General features: G+C 48.9%; 1 protein-coding gene across 4 annotated transcripts; it reads right to left on the bottom strand.

The window, feature by feature from the left end:
* Positions 1-6922: 6922 nt before the first annotated feature.
* SERPINH1 (serpin family H member 1) lies at positions 6923-15878 on the bottom strand. Of its 4 annotated transcripts, XM_030557425.1 has the most exons (6): positions 15752-15839; positions 13402-13445; positions 11325-11938; positions 10324-10422; positions 9640-9872; positions 6923-8892 (listed from the first exon to the last, which is right to left on the bottom strand). In XM_030557425.1, the coding sequence occupies exons 3-6, from the start codon at positions 11905-11907 to the stop codon at positions 8590-8592; spliced, it is 1218 nt and encodes a 405-aa protein (XP_030413285.1). In that variant the 5' UTR covers positions 11908-11938; positions 13402-13445; positions 15752-15839; the 3' UTR covers positions 6923-8589. The 4 variants fall into 4 exon arrangements, with proteins under 4 accessions (XP_030413285.1, XP_030413299.1, XP_030413309.1 ...); XM_030557439.1 differs by lacking the exon at positions 13402-13445 and having other exon boundaries at positions 15752-15878; XM_030557449.1 differs by lacking the exons at positions 13402-13445; positions 15752-15839 and adding an exon at positions 13298-13386.
* Between the last annotated feature and the right edge of the window lie 1606 nt (positions 15879-17484).

A 17484-nucleotide genomic window follows, 5' to 3' on the forward strand; every position in this document is an offset into this window, starting at 1 on the left:
CAGTGTGAACCCTGAGGTGCAAAATTTTCATAACATCTTAGGAGTTGAAGGTGGTCCTATGTGGCACTGGAAAAAGCTTTTTTCATTTGGATTTGTGGTAAAATATGAATTCACATGTATTGATGTAATTATTCTTTCCCCTCCCCCATCTCTGTACAAAAGACACCTTTTTTTAATGGACTGGCTCCAAGTCTGTAGGATAAACTCAAGTAGTGGATCTTAAATACAGTACTTGTTCCCTGAATTTCATTGGTGTTTACTCGGCATACATTATTGTATGCCAGGTCTAAGTCTTTGCATGAGATTGTTCTGGGAATTCAGCAAGTTAGGAGGTGTGAATTCCTCTCATTTAAACCTGATTCTCCTTGTATATGTTAAAGACCACTGTTTCTGAACTGTCAGGGTTGGAGAACAAAAGTCAATTGGGTCATGAAGCATTAAATCTTACTGCAAGCAGAAGAAAAGAACCTTGCTCCCCCACTTCCCACAACACCCTTACCCATAAAGGTCAATGTTTCTTTTGTCAACTCTTCAAGCACACACGAATTACATAGGTTTATCATTGATATGTTTACTATTTTATGGTAAATGGAAGGATTGTGAAAATGTCTTTGAATAAGAGATCATGGCTAAGACACGCTGCCCTAGCCAGCATTTCTCAGATGTGGCCACCAAAAGCTTTTCTTGCAGCCACAGATTCCTGGGTGATTATTTTGGGGGTGGGGGAGAAGCAGCGCTTTTTCTGGGACCACCAGCAGGGGTTGGGTCCTCCTCCCCTCAAACCACAAATGCCAGAGGATCAGGCAGCCAGAATGAGATTCCCTACCTTCCTGGGAGTGGTGGGCTTGGGCTTCTGGCTTCAGCCCTAGTGATGGGGTGGCAGTCTCTGGCTGTGAGGCTTTGGGCTCTGGTCCCAGCCCTGTGGTGACAGGTGCCAGCCATGGGCTCACCACCCCTCCGTTACCGCTGGCCCTCACTGGCTCCCTACCCATCTCCCCATCCAGGGCTTACTTTGTTCCTCTGCTTGCTTAGTCTGAGTAAATTTGCTGTGAAAAGTGATATTTGTATGTTAATATCACTTTTCACAGACTTCCCAGCTAGCTAGCAAGTCTTTCTGTTAATATCACTTTTCACAGCATCAGACTTCCTAGCCAGCAAGTCTTTTGTTTTGGCTGCTTTTATTTAAAAAAAAAAAAAAAGACGAACATCCAAGGCACCTTATTTGTTTCTATTCTTTGTAGGTCCAGGAAAGAATAGACACAACTATGTATTTATGTTGAGTTTGCAAAAAACCCTATGTAAATCAATATAAATTTACACTGATTTGGACATAATTTTTCCTTTAGATACTTAACTTTAGAAAAAACATCAAGAGTGGCCCTCCAGCAAGAATTAGTGGCTGCACTCAGACCACACACAATTTGCTATGAGAACCCCTGCACTAGGCAAACAATTACAGGGGAGCACTGCTACTGCCCCGTGTGAGCATTGGAGAATCAGCGCTTGGGTTGTCAGTCGAGCATGTCTCAAACTCATTGGTACACAGGAGCTACTAAAGAAAAGTAATACTTAAAATAGCTTCTACTACATTGTGCAAGCCTGTTCAACTATCAAATATAATATCCAGGCCTATATAAGAGCCTCCAGCAAAGTAGTATTGCTTACACTGTTCTATACATATGGAAGCTATAATAATCAGTTCAGTAACAGGCTTTTAACCATGAATTCCACGTATTGTCTTTGCTAACTTCGTGTGTTAGACTGAAGATGTGTGTGTATCCATTCCTAACACTGGGTGAAGTGCATCAGGCTACTACAGTTTTTAGGTTTACAGTTTCCTACAGTGGAAATAAATAGTGGAACTCTGTATTAAATACTTTATAGGCACTTTGAATCTGATCTCATTTGGGTGCCTCTTAATCTACATATTGCTGTGATAAAATGAGAAATACTAAAATGTGCACATTTTCCCACTGTTAAATGTAGGGCAGCTGCGTTAGGACATTAGCACACTCCTTGAGCCTTATTACAAAAAAAAAAAATACTGTAGCCAGAAGTGTTGTGCAATCAAAAGAGGAAAAGAATGGTTAATCGGATTTCACTAGTACCCTATAACTGGTCCATATGCTTTAAAAAAAAAAACAATGCCTATGTGCTACAGCCATGCAGGCGAAGTAGCAGGCAGATGCCATGGATGATGGAAGTAAGGAATGCTTGATTAGCCTGGCCTAGCACCCTTTAATGCCTTTACTGCAAAAACAGACTGAAAAAGACACTGTAAACTCTACTTCTGCTAAAAGGGAAAAACCCCTTGTGGCCAGAAGATGGCAGTAGAGCAGCTGGTTTACTTTTTAGGGCCAGAAGGGACATTTAGCATGCCCTGTATAATGCAAGGCTGGACATCTCACCCAGTTACTCTTGTAAATTTATTAGTCTCAGTCCTGCTTGCTAGAGTTATGCTAATAAAAATTAGTTTTAGAACCACAGAATACTTAAATTTGCCAATAATTGTACTATAACTTCTTGAAGAAAATTCATTTTAATAAGTTAGAGCAATTCTTGTCATCTTAAAGTTTGCTTTCACCCCTTGCTAGAGCCCTCATCCCCTGCACCCAACCCTCTGCCCCAGCCCTGAGCCCCCTCCTGCCCCATCCAAGTCTGTACCCCCAGCCCTGAGCCCCCTCCCACACTCCAAACCCCTCAGCCCCACCCCCACCACATGAATTTTGTTATGTGCACCAATATGAAGGTGGCATGTGTTCCATCACTTCCATAGCGGTTCACATAACAAAATTCGTTCCACATGTGGATGGGAAAAATTAGACGGAACGCTGGCCAGCAGGGGTTTTTCCTGCAGTCACAACACTCTCCTGGGCAGAGATGGGGGAGGGGGCAAAGCTGCAACCCTTCGCTGCAGTGCCCAGGTGCTCTGGCAGTGGGCTTCACCTTACCCAGTCTTCACCCCCCCCACACACCCCTCCAGCTGTGGGGCTCCCGCTCTGGGCTTCAGTAAGTCCTGCCTGACTGGGTGCTGTGGTCAAGAGGAAAGGAGCAGTGTAATTGTGGGGAGTGAGACTGCAGCTTGGAGCAATGGGGGCAGGGAGTGGCAGTGGAGCTCAGGGGGGTGATGGGGAGCCATGGAGGTCTGGGGTAGGCAGTGGGAACCAGAGGTGATAGGTGGGGGGCTGGGGGAGGTGCAAAGGGCCCCAAAACACAACTGTACATTTTCATTATTGAGTCTGTGAAAGAAAAAAAAAAACAAATTACAATGATTTGGACATGTATATGTGCATATTTAAGTTAATAATTTTAGGAAAAATTGTCAGCTACCACCAGCAAGAGTTGGTGGCTGCAGTCTGAGGTCACCAAAATTTTTGTTGTGAGAACCCCTAAACTAAATTGTTACCTAAGGCTTGGACTACTCTTGAAAATACTAGCATAGGAACGCTGGGCAGGGCTGTGAAAATAATGCCCCTGACTGACACAACCTGTAGGGTACATGCAGCTATGCAGATGGAAGAGTGCTTCTTTCAGCATAGCCAACATTTGTTGGAGTGGTGGTATTCCTGCAGCAACAGAAAACACCGTTGTCAGCCTAGGCTGCGTCTGGACTGCAGGGCTTTACCTAACATCTGAGACTAGAACTTTTTGTTGGGTATATTAAAAGCCTAACATGACAACATCAAGGAGCTGGAAATTCAGCAGCAAAATTCAAATAGAAAATAAGAAACACATTTGTAACAGTGTGGGTGATTATCTGTATTACTGTGGAGTTCACCGGAACTGGTCATCACATGGGGGAGGGATGATAAATTCTTCATCAATTGGAGTCGTTCAATCAAGATTGGGAGTCTTTCCAGAAGGCCTGTTGCAATTCAGCATCAGTTGTAGGGTTAGATGCAGGAATTGCTGAGGGTGAGTTGTGGTCTGTTATGCAGAACATCCGGCTAGATTGGCAATAATGGTCCTTTGTGGCCTTAAAATCTATTAAGCTGCCTGTGATGTGCAGAAAGTTCCTGATGACATATGAATCTGAAAGAGCCCAGTTTAACTTTACGATCCCAGGCTGTTTTGGGGGCTGGAGTAGAAAGAGCTCTTTGGAAATTGTGACTGGTTGAGCCAAGAAACACCAAACCCTTTGGTATTGTCCTACAGTTACTTTTAAGATTAGCCTGCCCCACTCCATCCCTCTTCTAGTATGTCAGGTATCGGCCTGCTGTTCCTTTGCCTTAGAACTGAAGCAGAGCTCTGTATATACCAACAGCCTATCCCTCTGACCAACAGAAGTTGGTCCAAAGATATTCCCTCACCAACCTTGATTCTCTCAGACCTGCCTGTCATTTAAATTCTTCCTCAGAACACAAAGCCTAGCAGGTTCAGCCACTGAGGAAAGAGCTGTGGCTAAAATCTGCACTGGGCAGATTATACCACCAGGTGGTGTCTGATATGCAGGGTGCGAGCATGGTCCAGTGGATAGAGGTGTGGACATTGAGACATTTGCCTTGTTTGCATAGGTCTTTTACTGGAATGAAAGGCACCATGGGGCCCTGTTCACCTATGGCTGCCCATTGTTTCAGCTGGAATTGAGGGTGCTTCGAACATGTGGCAGGTGTTACCAGCTAATGGGGTCAAGCAGAGGATGGAGGCATCAGGGGGTCTATTCCTGGCTTTACCATATTTTCTTCACAACTGTGGGCAAGTTGCTTGTAGCTGATTTTTTTTAAGCCTGCCTTTTCTCCAGCCACACACTGAGGGTCAAGGCACGGAGCAGTTGGGGCTCCCGTTAGCTTCAGTAGAAGCTGTGAGCATTGAGAAAATTTGGAAAGCAGATGACTAACCACTCTGTGCTGTTTCCCCTGTGTCAGAGGGATGGAGAGGCTAAATGAATGTTCATAAAGTGCTGCTCTGACTGTTGGGTGAATGGTATATACTTGAATTACAAGACAAATAATAAACCCAGGTTAGATTTAACTGGACAGGGCAGAGACCTACCAGCCAAGCTTCAGCGCCTGGATGAGATTTTGCAGATAAACCCCTTGAACCAATTGCTTATGGCCACTGCAGGATTCAAACAATCCAGGCCTTTATGATCACAAATCGCACCTCCCACAAATGCCAAGATTAATTGAAAAAGTTTTATTGCAAAATTATACAACTCAGTTTTGTGGTACAAGAATTCAAAACAGGAAAAAGCAGACACTTCCATTCACATGATGCAAATTGACACTCTCCCAGTGTGTTCTCCACACTCCCACCCACCCTATCCTGTATAAATGTGCAACAGACATGGGTTTCAGTGCACAGATTTGCAGTGTGCATGCTCAGACAGTATTTTGTGCACTGTGATACATGCCCGTGCCTCACACCCCCCCCATCACTCTGTTGGTGATGCTTGTCAGCGCTTTAACTGGAGGTGTTAAGGACAGCATTGCCCTCTGGGCTGACCTGTATGGGATTTTGGCACATATACTTTACTGTACTTTTGTAACTTCATCTACTGAGGGCTTGTCTACATCAGAAAGTTGCAGCGCTGGTGAGGGAGTTACAGCGCTGCAACTTTGAAGGTGTACACATCTGCAGGGCACCACCAGCGCTGCAACTCCCTGTTTGCAGCGCTGGCCGTACTCCCGTTTTGTCTCGGGTGTAGAGGATCCAGCGCTGGTGATCCAGCGCTGGTAATCCAATGTAGACAGTTACCAGCGCTTTTCTTGACCTCCGTGGAAGGAGGAAGCCTCTGGTAATCAAGCTGGTTTCCTTTCCCCGGTTTGCTCTCTCGGTCCCGGAGCCACCCAGCAAACCGCAGGGAAGGAGACCTGCTTGCTCGGGGTTCCGGGACCGAGAGAGCAAACCGGGAACGCCGCGGTTTGCTCTCTCGGTCCCGGAGCCAGCCAGCAAACCGCAGGGAAGGAGACCTGCTTGCTCGGGGTTCCGGGACCGAGAGAGCAAACCGGGAAAGGAAACCAGCTTCGCCGCGGTTTGCTCTCTCGGTCCCGGAACCCCGAGCAAGCAGGTCTCCTTCCCTGCGGTTTGCTGGGTGGCTCCGGGACCGAGAGAGCAAACCGCGGCGTTCCCGGTTTGCTCTCTCGGTCCCGGAACCCCGAGCAAGCAGGTCTCCTTCCCTGCGGTTTGCTGGCTGGCTCCGGGACCGAGAGAGCAAACCGCGGCGTTCCCGGTTTGCTCTCTCGGTCCCGGAACCCCGAGCAAGCAGGTCTCCTTCTCTGCGGTTTGCTGGCTGGCTCCGGGACCGAGAGAGCAAACCGCGGCGTTCCCGGTTTGCTCTCTCGGTCCCGGAACCCCGAGCAAGCAGGTCTCCTTCCCTGCGGTTTGCTGGCTGGCTCCGGGACCGAGAGAGCAAACCGCGGGGAAGCTGGTTTCCTTTCCCGGTTTGCTCTCTCGTCCCGGAACCCCCCTTGAAGCCGCCCAACAGCGCTGCAGTGTGGCCACATCTAACACCACTTGCAGCGCTGGTTGCTGTAAGTGTGGCCACTCTGCAGCGCTGGCCCTATACAGCTGTACTAATACAGCTGTAACAACCAGCGCTGCAAAATTTTAGATGTAGACATGGCCTAAGAGACAAGATCAGGTCACATTTTGGCCCCTAGATTTAGGTATATACACAAAGTTCAGATCAACTTAAAACTATTGTGGAAGTCAATTTACCAATTAAACCTCTGTCAGCCTCTAAAATCCACATGCTGCATGCAGGATTGGGCTTGTACTCAAGGTGAAAGTGAAACAGAAAAAGTAACTGTAACCAGTCGAGTGTCACTGTCCACCCTGATTGCAATCAGCATCAGTGACAAGGAAAGTAGATTAAACTGAAAAACAATTATCTAACCCTTTGTTCTAGTTTTGCCGTGACATTGTGTGTGTAAGAAGCATTAAACACATACTTAGAAATTTGTAAGATCAGGACCATTTATTTTTTTTAAATACAAGCTTCAACCTGATAATGTCCCTTGGGGAAAATTCACTTTGATCCATCAACTCTAGGCTGGAATTGGATCATGAGACTTACCACTTCTCACGCATAAATATATAGCTATAAATACAAGTGTTACCCTATGTGCCTTCCGCAGGTCAGCCACTGGGGATTGAAACCTCTTGGGAAGATGATTGTGTAGAAAGGGTCATTAGGAAGCCAGGCTGTGGAAGATCTTAGAGAGGTGTCAGCGGGAATCTTCCCCTTGGGAGATGGTTTGGGCTCTAACTTCCTAATTGCAGAGAGAACCTTCACAATGTAAACTGTTTCTTGCCCAGTCTGTCCTGACAGACTGAAACAAAAGCACCAAGGTATGTGAACTTCTTTCTCTCCCTTCTAAGGAGTTAATAAAACCTTTCGATGGCAAGCCCAGTGCTGGGGAGAGTTGTCTGTCGGTAGCTCCCTAGCCTGAAATCCTCTTGAGCCCCAGAGCAGGTAAAGCACAGCTAGCTGCAGAGCAAATCACCCCTCCCCCAACTGCACATCTCTCTGCTGAAGGGACCACCTGAAAAAGGGTCTCTTAATCCCTATGGCCCATTCTGGCCTTGGCCCCCTTGCTGAGACACCTCAGTGCTGTGAGATTTAAGGTGTTGGTTTTTTTTTAAATAGGGTTATTCCCAACGAAGCAGATTTTTGCAAGATTTCAGCTGTCCATGGCTAAGGCGGGGATAGGTTTTTAGTCTGTGTTCAACGGGAAGGAGCTGGGGAAATATGACACATTTCAGAGAATGGCTAAGTGGTTTAGAAGGTACAGGGAAAATTCTACTTCTATGTTTGTATGTCGGCCACAGCATCAGAGCACCTACTTACTTGTATGGCTGTTGGTTACAGTCTGTTTCCCCTTCTAAAGTAACCAAAATGGTTAGACTAACTCCTGGGGGTTCACTTCTCCTCTCCCTTACACCTGCATCTGTCAGGAGTGCCCCCACTGCTGTCAGTCACTGTAAGCGGGAGCACGCTCTGTCCCTGCCGCTCTCTTTACCAAGTAAGATGCAGGCAGAAGAACTTCAAGGAGGGAACAGATAAAGGGACCAGCTCCCTGGTTTCCAGCTCAGTCAAGAAACCCCTCAGGGCAAGGAACCAGGGGCAGTGGATGTGTGGGAGGCAAGCTGTCCCCTAAGCACAAAGCTGAAGGAAGCTGTCAGGGAAGACAGATGGGGATGCAGCACTCCACGTGTCTAGAACAAAGGGCACAACGGAGACTGTTATGCAAGTGCGTGGGCTGGAACCTTTACTGTGGCCTCAGCTGACAGTTTGCATCCTGGCAGATGGTGCCATCATGCTTGGCAGAAGGCTTTATTCTATGCAGGAAGGAGGAAGAAGACACAGACAGTAACCTAAAATCTCAACAGATATGCCACTGATTGGGAACAGAATCCCAGTGAACTGGTCCTTCCCATTGTTCCTGGCCCTTTCACCCCTCTCCCTCCCACCTCCCCTGTTCCTCCCACGCATTTTCTTTTGGTGGAATATTCTGGCGAGGTAAAGTATATGCTGGATTTAATATCAAAATGCACTCTGGTCCGGCGAGCACCCATCAGTTCGTAGAGAATACAAAAGAACATTTCCCCATTTAAAAAATCCCCACCAAAACCTGAAAATTCAAACTACAATTCATCGCGCATTTTGTCCCCTTTGGGCCTCACTAGCCTGCCAATGAAAAGAATGGAGTTGGTTTTATTGTCCTTGATCACAAAGACGAATGGGTGATCGGCGTAGAAGAGTTTTGGGTTCCTCATTTCTTCTCGGCCGTAGATGTCAGCATCAAAGGGGTTTCCCTCGGTGTCCCACTCGAGGGCCGCGGCATGGAAGACGTTGGAAAGGTAGAGATCTTTCTTGCCTGAAATCTTGGACAGGTCAGCCTTGTTCTTGTCCATTGCTTCAGTCAAGCCAAGGTCCGCTAAGTGTTTCTATGAAGACAGACAGGCAGGTTAGACTCCTAGGGAAGACACTAATGTTGTTCAATCATATGCTCAACCAGCCAGATTCTGCTCTCAGGGAATAGGTCTAGCTACCTGGGGGTGTTAACAGTGTGATGTGGCTCCTTGGATCCTGAAAAGAACAGGGGAGTTGATGGAGAAGTTTTCCTCCCCGTTTTGCAAAAGTGTAATCGAGCTGAGTAAAATGACAATACATTGGCTTAACTCCATAAACCCAGAGCCCAACTTAAAGCCAGGCAGCCATTTAAGCAGAAGCGTTAGTCTAGGTTTCCACTGAATGACGCAGTTTTTAAGTAACAGGCTCACCATGTATAGCAAGCCAACTTGTGTATAAAACACCTCTAATTGCCCCATCTCCCTACTTTCAGGGCTGGAGAAGAGAATTCCCCAAGTGCAGGAAAGTGGGGATCTGGATAGAACTACATATGCAGATCTGATCAAAATCTGCCTATTCTGGGCTCCTCAAATGTCGTTCTTATAGGTCGTGCCAGGGGGATCCTAACACATCCACTTAGGGAAGCTGCCAAGGCAGAAATTACGGTCTCCTCTCTTCCCTCACCATCCTGGTCTCTTACAACCATCCCAACGCTGGCAGAAATTTCTCCACTCATAAGCCATCATATGTGCCAGCCTGTCACTTCAAAGCAAAAGTAGGAGAAAGACCCATGAACCATCCTTAGCAGCCAGTCTGGTTTTTGACGTCAAGAGAGACTTTACCTGAAGATCATGGCTGACTTCCAAGCTGACTTTCGGCAGGGAAATGGCCACGGCTCTCTTCTTCAACTTGCCGATCCAAGTTTTCAGTTGCTCTCTGGTCAGCAGCTTCTCAACTCTCTCCAGAGGCTCCACGTGGTTGGGCATGATGAAGATCATGCTTGAGAGTTTGTGAGCGAGAGGCATCTCCACAATCTGAAGTTTCTCAGCCTCATCATCAAAGTAGTTGTACAGACCTTTAAGAAAAGAGTCACAAGCAGAGGCAATAAGGGTGAGCCCTGGGAAGCAGATAAAGCTACCTGATTCTGTCGCTAATTTGCCCCATGTTTTCAGTGGAGTGCAATCTGGGGACTGTCTAGTTTACTGGCCCAAAAGTAGACAAGTGTGGATGGTGACTGAGAGCTGCTACTACTCAGAGCTCTGTTTGATGCCCCAATTCTAGATCTCCTATGGAATCTCTTCCTAACAGAAGAGTGTCCAGATCTAAAGCCACCAACATAAATGGCATTAAATCTTGTACTAAGATTTAAGCATAAAGCTGCATAGTTTTGTCTTATCTGAAAGGCTGGTGGGGAAAGAAAAACAGATGAAAAGTTGACCAACTGGGCTAATATCTCTGTTGTAAATCAACAGGATGGATTTAGTCCAGTGGATCCTGGGGCAGGGAGCATAAGCTAAAAAACTTACCTGTGCGGTGCATCATGGGAACTCCCACTGTGTAGGAACGGGTCACCATAAAGCCACGGTTGTCCACCATCTGCTGATGGAACCTCTCATCCCAGTGCGCTATAAATGGAGGAGGAAAACCCATCAGTTAACAAGAAATGGGAATAGGCTGTGTGTCATCATGCACAATTAACTCCAGTAGCCCAGCAAGGAACAGCCTAGACTGGTGAGCATCTAAGAACCCACAATTTGTACTACCAAAGAGAACACCAATATATGTAGTGCAGTGTCTTGTCTCTGGCTTTATAACAGATACTTTGGAGTTTTAAAAAAATCCCATTTTTGTTATTGTGCTAATTTGGGGAGAGACTGGGCAAATTCCTTCCCCCCTCCCCCACTCCCTCCCAAAAACCCAACCTTCTATCCTGCAGCCTGAAGTTTATTTACCATGGCACCGATTTATTTAATATACACCTCTACCCCAATACAACGCGACCTGAGAACCAAATTTGGATATAATGTGAAGCGTGCAGCCCTGCGCGCTCCGGGGGGGAGGAGCGCGCAGGGCTGCACGCTCCGGCGGATCAAAGCAAGTTCGATATAATGCGGTTTCACCTATTTTATCTCCCAAGGACAGCGTTATATCGAGGTAGAGATCTATGTCCTCTTGAAGTTTCAGATGGAGAAACTAATTCACTTCCACTCTTAAAATAAGATTTCTGTTGCAAGCTCCAATGGCTCCTGTTTTTCACTCCAATGCATTTCAGCTGTGGGGCAAAGATCCCGCCGTACAAAGCTCTGTAGGACTCTAGCAAACTCTTTGAGCCTGTGTCTCCTCTCACTTGTCCCAGTGTGCAACTCCACTGATTTACACCAGTGTAAATGGGAGCTGACTTAGGCAGTTTCTGTCATTTATGTCTAGATTCGGAACAGGAGGTGAAGCCAAGTATTGGCTAGCGGGTGCCACCTGCACCTTGATCACTCATCTCATTAATTTAGAGCACCCTCTGCATTTAACTTACGTTTGAAGAACATGGCGTTCACGATCAGGGCCCCGTCAGTTTTCTCCATGTTTTTGGTGACCTCGGGGAGCTTGCCATCGGTGGTCTGGGATGCCCACTCGTTGATAGATTTCAGAGCGCTCCTCTTGTCCCTGAAGTTGATCTTGGAGTGTTCGTAGTTGTAGTGCTTCTTGCTGCTCTTCACAAAATCATCAGCAAAGTTGATGGAGCTGGGGCCATACAAGCGGTTCCCGAGCTTCCAGGTGACGTTGCGGGCGGTGGAGTTGCTGACCTCGTTCAGGAGCTCTGAAAGCCCGCTGTGAATGTAGTCGTCATTCAGCTTGTCGGCGCTGAGCACGGCCTTGGCTTGGGAGGCTGTGGTGGCCTTGCCACCGAGTGACACCAGGCCGAGCGAGGAGGCCACCACCACGGGAGACATGAGGATGTTCTCCATGTTCTTGTCTTTAGCCATCGTGTGGTAGAGGTTGAAGGCGAGAATTGTGCTGCGGTCAGCTAAGGCGGTTGCCTTATCGCTCAGCTTCTTATCTTCCGAGGGCACTGCAGCCGCTAGGGCACAGAGGGCCAGGAGGTTGGTCACCCACATGGCTTCCACTGAATGTAATGTTGCTGTGAACCTGCAAGGCAGTGAAAGCTTGAGAATCGGTCAGACCACCTTCCCTTCTAAAGCCATGTCAGCATTTAGACTAGTCTAAGCTCTGATGCTTCCAATTAACCCCATTCCTAGAATCCAGTGCGGGGAAGCGGAATAGCATTTGTGATGCAATCTGATCTGCATTGTAGTTCGCTTCCAATTTAATAACTTTAATAGGGTTCCAATTTCCAACCAGGCTTCAGCCCAGCCTCCCTTTTTTTTGCAGGTGTGAACTTACACCCTCAAAAATTGCCCATGTGATTTAACTGCAGAAGTAAATCATACTATGTGGAGAGAGAAATGGTAGCTCAAGCTTGAGAGTCCAAACTGCATTCTGAAACAGCGGGCCTGTACATTTTGAATAAAAGCCTGGTCTCTAACTGAACATTAACTCACTGGTTTGTTTTTGGGACTTTAAAGTGACATGATCAGGCAAGTTGGTTGGTTCAAAGACCCAGGTGATAGGCTGGAGATCTTTTCAATTCTAGGACAGTGGTTCAAATCCAGCTCAAGTTAGGAGTGACAGAAAAGCCGTGCTGTTTGGCGGTCCAGTGACCACTGAAGATCAGTGCTGTTTGGTGGTCCAGTGGCCACCACAATCAAGGTAGAACATTGCAGGCTGGAATCAGTCACCTCTACAGGCTACAACTCTGTATGGAAGATGAGGGTGCCTGAAACCTACTCCATTTTATGCAAATCAGATTGAGCTCTTTAACCCCAGCAAGCTGTCCACATTTGAAGAAGCAAGTTAATCCCTGGTGTACACCCAAAGGCTGGCTAAGTGCTGCTGCCCCCCTGTCGGACTTGTACTTCGGGCTCGAGGGTGCTCCAAAAGGTCTAGAGAGCTCAAAATCTTCCCAAGCAAAGCTACCTGCTTATGTATATAAGGGGTTAAAATCCTCCTCTATGCCTGAGACTTTTTTTGGTTGTATGAAGTTATCTTTGTGGTAGCCAAAGACCGAATGCTGAATTGTTCAGGCATCCTGCCAAGTGCTGTGATTGAGCTCCATTCTTTAGTCATTCTTCCCCCCTGGCTGAGGCTGCTCTGAAGTTCAGTTCCTGGCATGCAGCAGCTGGAGTGGCAGCATTAGAGTTAAAGAAAACAGAACAGGAAACAGAGGTGGGCCCAAGGAATTAGACACACAAAAGAAAGCATTTGTGCAGGTAGCCACAAGCAGACATGTTGCAGTTAACAGGATGGAAGTTATATAGCCTTAGGGATAGGGTTAATTTACACCCTAAGATCCCTTCAATAATAAGCCTTGTTGAAAGACTGAAAATGAAAAGCTAATGACTTAATTTGTGCTGGCTATCCAAAAGAAAGACTATTTAAAACACATACACCAGTTTACAATCTCCCCCATCTGGATGTGGGGCTGGGATTATGCAGTTAGACAGTTTCAAACTTGTGTTTTTTTGTTTATTGTTTTCTTCTTCTAAAGATACCTTGAAACTTTTTCATAGTGAGGTCAACGTTTGCCTTTTTCATTCTGAAAGAAAACAAATACAGAAAGTAGTTCCCTTGAGAATGGTGCCTGGTTTAAAGCACGTGCTCGATCTTTAGGACAGTTCCATTACTTCAGAGAGCAATGAAATCTAGCCACCATCCAGGAAGCCGCTGTGCCCAAACTTTGCCCACAGAAGGGTTGAATCGACAAATGTCTAGGTCTCCCCAAGGATGATGGAAGTGCACAGTACCAACAGGTCTCGGCCTGTAAGCTCCACTCAGTTCTGAGCAACATCTCCTACCCTTGAATTATGTGAAGGGATTGTGTTAGTGAGACAGCAGCATTGGCCTGTGTGTTATAATTTAGTGCCATGCTGATTGTCTAGGAGCTCATGCTCAATAGCTTCCACCCACACCCTGCACTCCCCTGGGGCCCAGTCTGCAATGAGATGCATGCAGGCAGATTCTTGTGCCAGTGTGGCAGGTCTATCTGGGGTGGGAGTCATCTTGCAGGATCAGGGCCTTAGATTCCACCCCACACACACTAGATCAGAACAAACTGCATGACAAGGCGACTCACACAAATGTAATAAGCAAATGCCCTTTGGGTGTTAGTAGAGAACTTGCACTAAGACAGCCCGAGGCTTTGCATTTTGACAGAGTTGGTTTTAGTTCACAGTAAGAGAGAACAAAGAGCTGCACCCTTATCCCGAAGGCGGTAGGTTTCCTCCCTGCTCTGTGGCAGTTCACCCTTGGGCATGGGGACCCAGGGCTCACAGGGAGAGGGAGCTGTGGATACTGGTTTAATGTTGGCTCTGAGCTGGAGGGAGGAGCAGAGACATGGCCCCGGGACACTGCTCCTATTGTATCCCTCCTCCTCATGTTATTTCACTTTCGTTACTTGGGATACTGAAACCCAGGCACCTCTGCTCCCCATGGTCTTGAGGATCTGTGCGAGCATCACTGGCAGCTCCTTCCCATGGCTGCCTCTGGTGTGGGGCAGCCCGGAAGATGGACCCCTCTGGTGCGGGGCAGGAGGGGCTGCTTCCCTCAGATCAGTGGAGCCCAGACCTGCCTCCCCTCAAACTGCAGAAAGGCAGCAGCTGCAGCCACCAAGTTCAATACCCCACAGCCCCAGTCACCCAGGAGCTGCCCCCACTCCTTTCCTCCCACATCCTCCCCAAGGCCAGGGTGGGGCATGCAGCCCCCCCAAAATGCTCCATTCTGATCCTCTCCACACCCCACCAATCCCCAGGGATGGGGGAATTACCCCACCCCAAACTTTCTAGGCTGCTGAACAGACTCCTGGGGAGAGCCCGACATTTCGTCCTGACACCAACCCCCCCCCCCGCCCCATTCCCAGTAAGAGATTCCCCTGCTCCTGCTCCACATGGGATTTCCCAGCAACTGGGGGATATTCCATGGGACCCAGCCCCCCCTACTCTCCACCACTGATCTCCCCTAGGCCAGGGAGAGTCCAGGCATCTCCGCTGCCCCTCCCGCCCGCCACAGGGACATTCTCGGGTGTGTCCCCCCTGCAAACTCGCCCAGGCCCAGGGAGATTCTTGGAATGTCGCCATGGGGGGAGGGGGAGCACCCACGGTGCTTCCCCCCCCGCCACGGGGACAACTCCGGGGTGTCCACCCCCCCCGTGCACACACCCCCACCCTGCCACGGGGACAACTCCGGGGTGTCCACACCCCCACCCTGCCACGGGGACAACTCCGGGGTGTCCACCCCCCCCCCCCCGTGCACACACACCCACCCTGCCACGGGGACAACTCCGGGGTGTCCATCCCCCCCCCCGTGCACACTCCCACCCTGCCACGGGGACAACTCCGGGGTGTCCATCCCCCCCCCCCGTGCACACTCCCACCCTGCCACGGGGACAACTCCGGGGTTTCCACCCCCACCCCCCGTGCACACTCCCACCCTGCCACGGGGACAACTCCGGGGTTTCCACCCCCACCCCCCGTGCACACTCCCACCCTGCCACGGGGACAACTCCGGGGTTTCCACCCCCACCCCCCGTGCACACATCCCCCTGCCGCTGTGACACCCCGGAGTGTCCGTCCCCCCCGTGCACCCCCCTGACGCGGGGACACTCCGGGGCGCACCCCTGCCGTGCACCCCCCCTGCCGCGGGGACACCCGGGGTGTCCGTCTCCCCCGTGCACCCCCCCCCGCCGAGGGGACACCCCGGGAACACCCGCACCACACCAAGGAGCTCCATGGGGCGCCCTCCGCGTCTTGCTGCCGCTCCCCTTAGCGCCCTGCCCCCACCCCGGGCACAACCAGCCCAATGCGGCCCGGTGCATGAACCTCCGTGGGCCCCTGCGGAGCCCCTCACCTGGAGGGGTCGCTCCTGCACGGCTGGGGCGCGGGGCCGGCGCGATTTGCAGAGGTGGAAGCGCCTGGAGTCTCCCGGTGCGTGTCCCTGTCTGCAGCGTCCAGCCCGCGGAGGGGGCTATATAACCCGCCCAGAGAAACTTCTAGAAAGTTGGAAAAGTTGCATGGTAAAATGGGAGGCTCCGAGCTCCAAAAAAAAAAAGCACTTTGGAGCCTCCCACTGGCAGACTGCCCCCTCCGCCCCCATCCCACTCCTGAGAGCCGCTGCAGGGTCCTACTGCTTGGTGGCTTGCAGGCTGCAGGCTCCTCTGGTGCCCCCGCTGCGACCTGCCAAGGCCAGAGGTGCCTGGGCTCAGGCCTGGCACAAATGAAGAAGCACTGGCTCTTCTCCCCAGGGTAGAGGTGGGGAGCTGAAGCACAGAACATCTAAGCCCCTGATCCTCAAAGGTATTTAGGCAACTAACTCCTATTGCTTTCTATAGGAGTTGGGCACCTATCCCAGGAAGTGACTTACTCAAAGTGATAAAACTTGTCTGTGAGGAGCAAGGGCTGCAATTCTGCAGAGAGAGACATGGCTCCTGCACCCCATGGCTTACAAATCACAGCCCTGGTCCTTCAAACGAGTAAGCCTGTGCATAACTTTATTCGCCTGAGCTGGCTCGTAGGGCTTAGTGGGGCTACTCACTTGATAAAGTTACACACGTGCCCAAGTGTGTGAAGGATCAGGGTTTATATACAGACAAAACAATAGAGTTTATTAGTGGTGTAATCCCACTGAAGGCCATGGAGTTACAACAGGGATGAATTTGGATACCAGCTACCAAAAACCATGTTACAAGGAATAGTAAATATAGTATCATCATCAAAACAACTAAATAAAGGCGACAGTTGTCTGAGCAGGACTATCAGTTGTCTGATATTCAGGTGTGTCTAGGGTAACCAGAGAGCAAATGTGAAAAATTGTGACAGAGGGTGGAGGGTAATATCAGCCTATATAAGAAAAAGACCCAAAAATCGTGACTCTCCCTATAAAATCGGGACATCTGGTCACTCTAAGTGTGTCATTGATTTCAAGATGTCTGGTTTGATCAATGTCCCTGCCATCCACCTGTGTGTCTGACTCTTGCATGTCTTACTTTTAAATGCCTATATTTTCACAAGGCTCCTCATTCAATGTCACAGAATGTGAATTACACTCAAAGTCATGATGGGAGCTCAATGTCAGGCTACAAAGAGACACAGCTGGCTCGAGACATAGCGTATCACTACTATGGGCAATGTTCTAGATACGTAAAGCTTTCCGTGCTATTATTTCTTTCCCCACTCACTCCCCAATCTTTGGGCTGCTGGTGCAGTGAATGTTCCACACTGATTGCATTTAATCCGACTTCCAAATCCTTTCAGTGATCCAGCCCTAGGAAGGGCTAAGGCTTTCTCTATGGTAGACATAGCCAAGCTAGCGCTGACGGAGCTAGTGCACTAAAAATAGAATTGCAGTCGTGGCTGTGTAGGCTAGCCACCCCCACTAAGAGCCCATCTGAAAGCCTAGATAAGTACTCAGGGCAGCTAGTCCATCCCACCATGTGTGCCAGTGTGGCCACACTGCTATTTTTAGCGCACTAGCGTGCTCAGAGCTAGTGTGAGTATTTCTATCTGAACTGGAAATGATACCTCCAGCTCCTGTGTAAACATACCCTAAAACCAGCAGAATTCTTTTGTATATCTGAGTTTTAC

This window comes from Gopherus evgoodei, chromosome 1, assembly GCF_007399415.2.
Source record: "Gopherus evgoodei ecotype Sinaloan lineage chromosome 1, rGopEvg1_v1.p, whole genome shotgun sequence".
NCBI lineage: Eukaryota > Metazoa > Chordata > Testudines > Testudinidae > Gopherus > Gopherus evgoodei.

Excerpts from the sequence above, each read along its gene's own strand:
- SERPINH1 (XM_030557439.1), bottom strand. The coding sequence starts at position 11,907 with ATGTGGGTGACCAACCTCCTGGCCCTCTGTGCCCTAGCGGCTGCAGTG. Across the intron at positions 10,423-11,324 it reads GAACGCCATGTTCTTCAAAC|CGCACTGGGATGAGAGGTTC; the intron begins GTAAGTTAAATG and ends CTCCATTTATAG. Across the intron at positions 9,873-10,323 it reads TCCCATGATGCACCGCACAG|GTCTGTACAACTACTTTGAT; the intron begins GTAAGTTTTTTA and ends CTTTTCTTAAAG.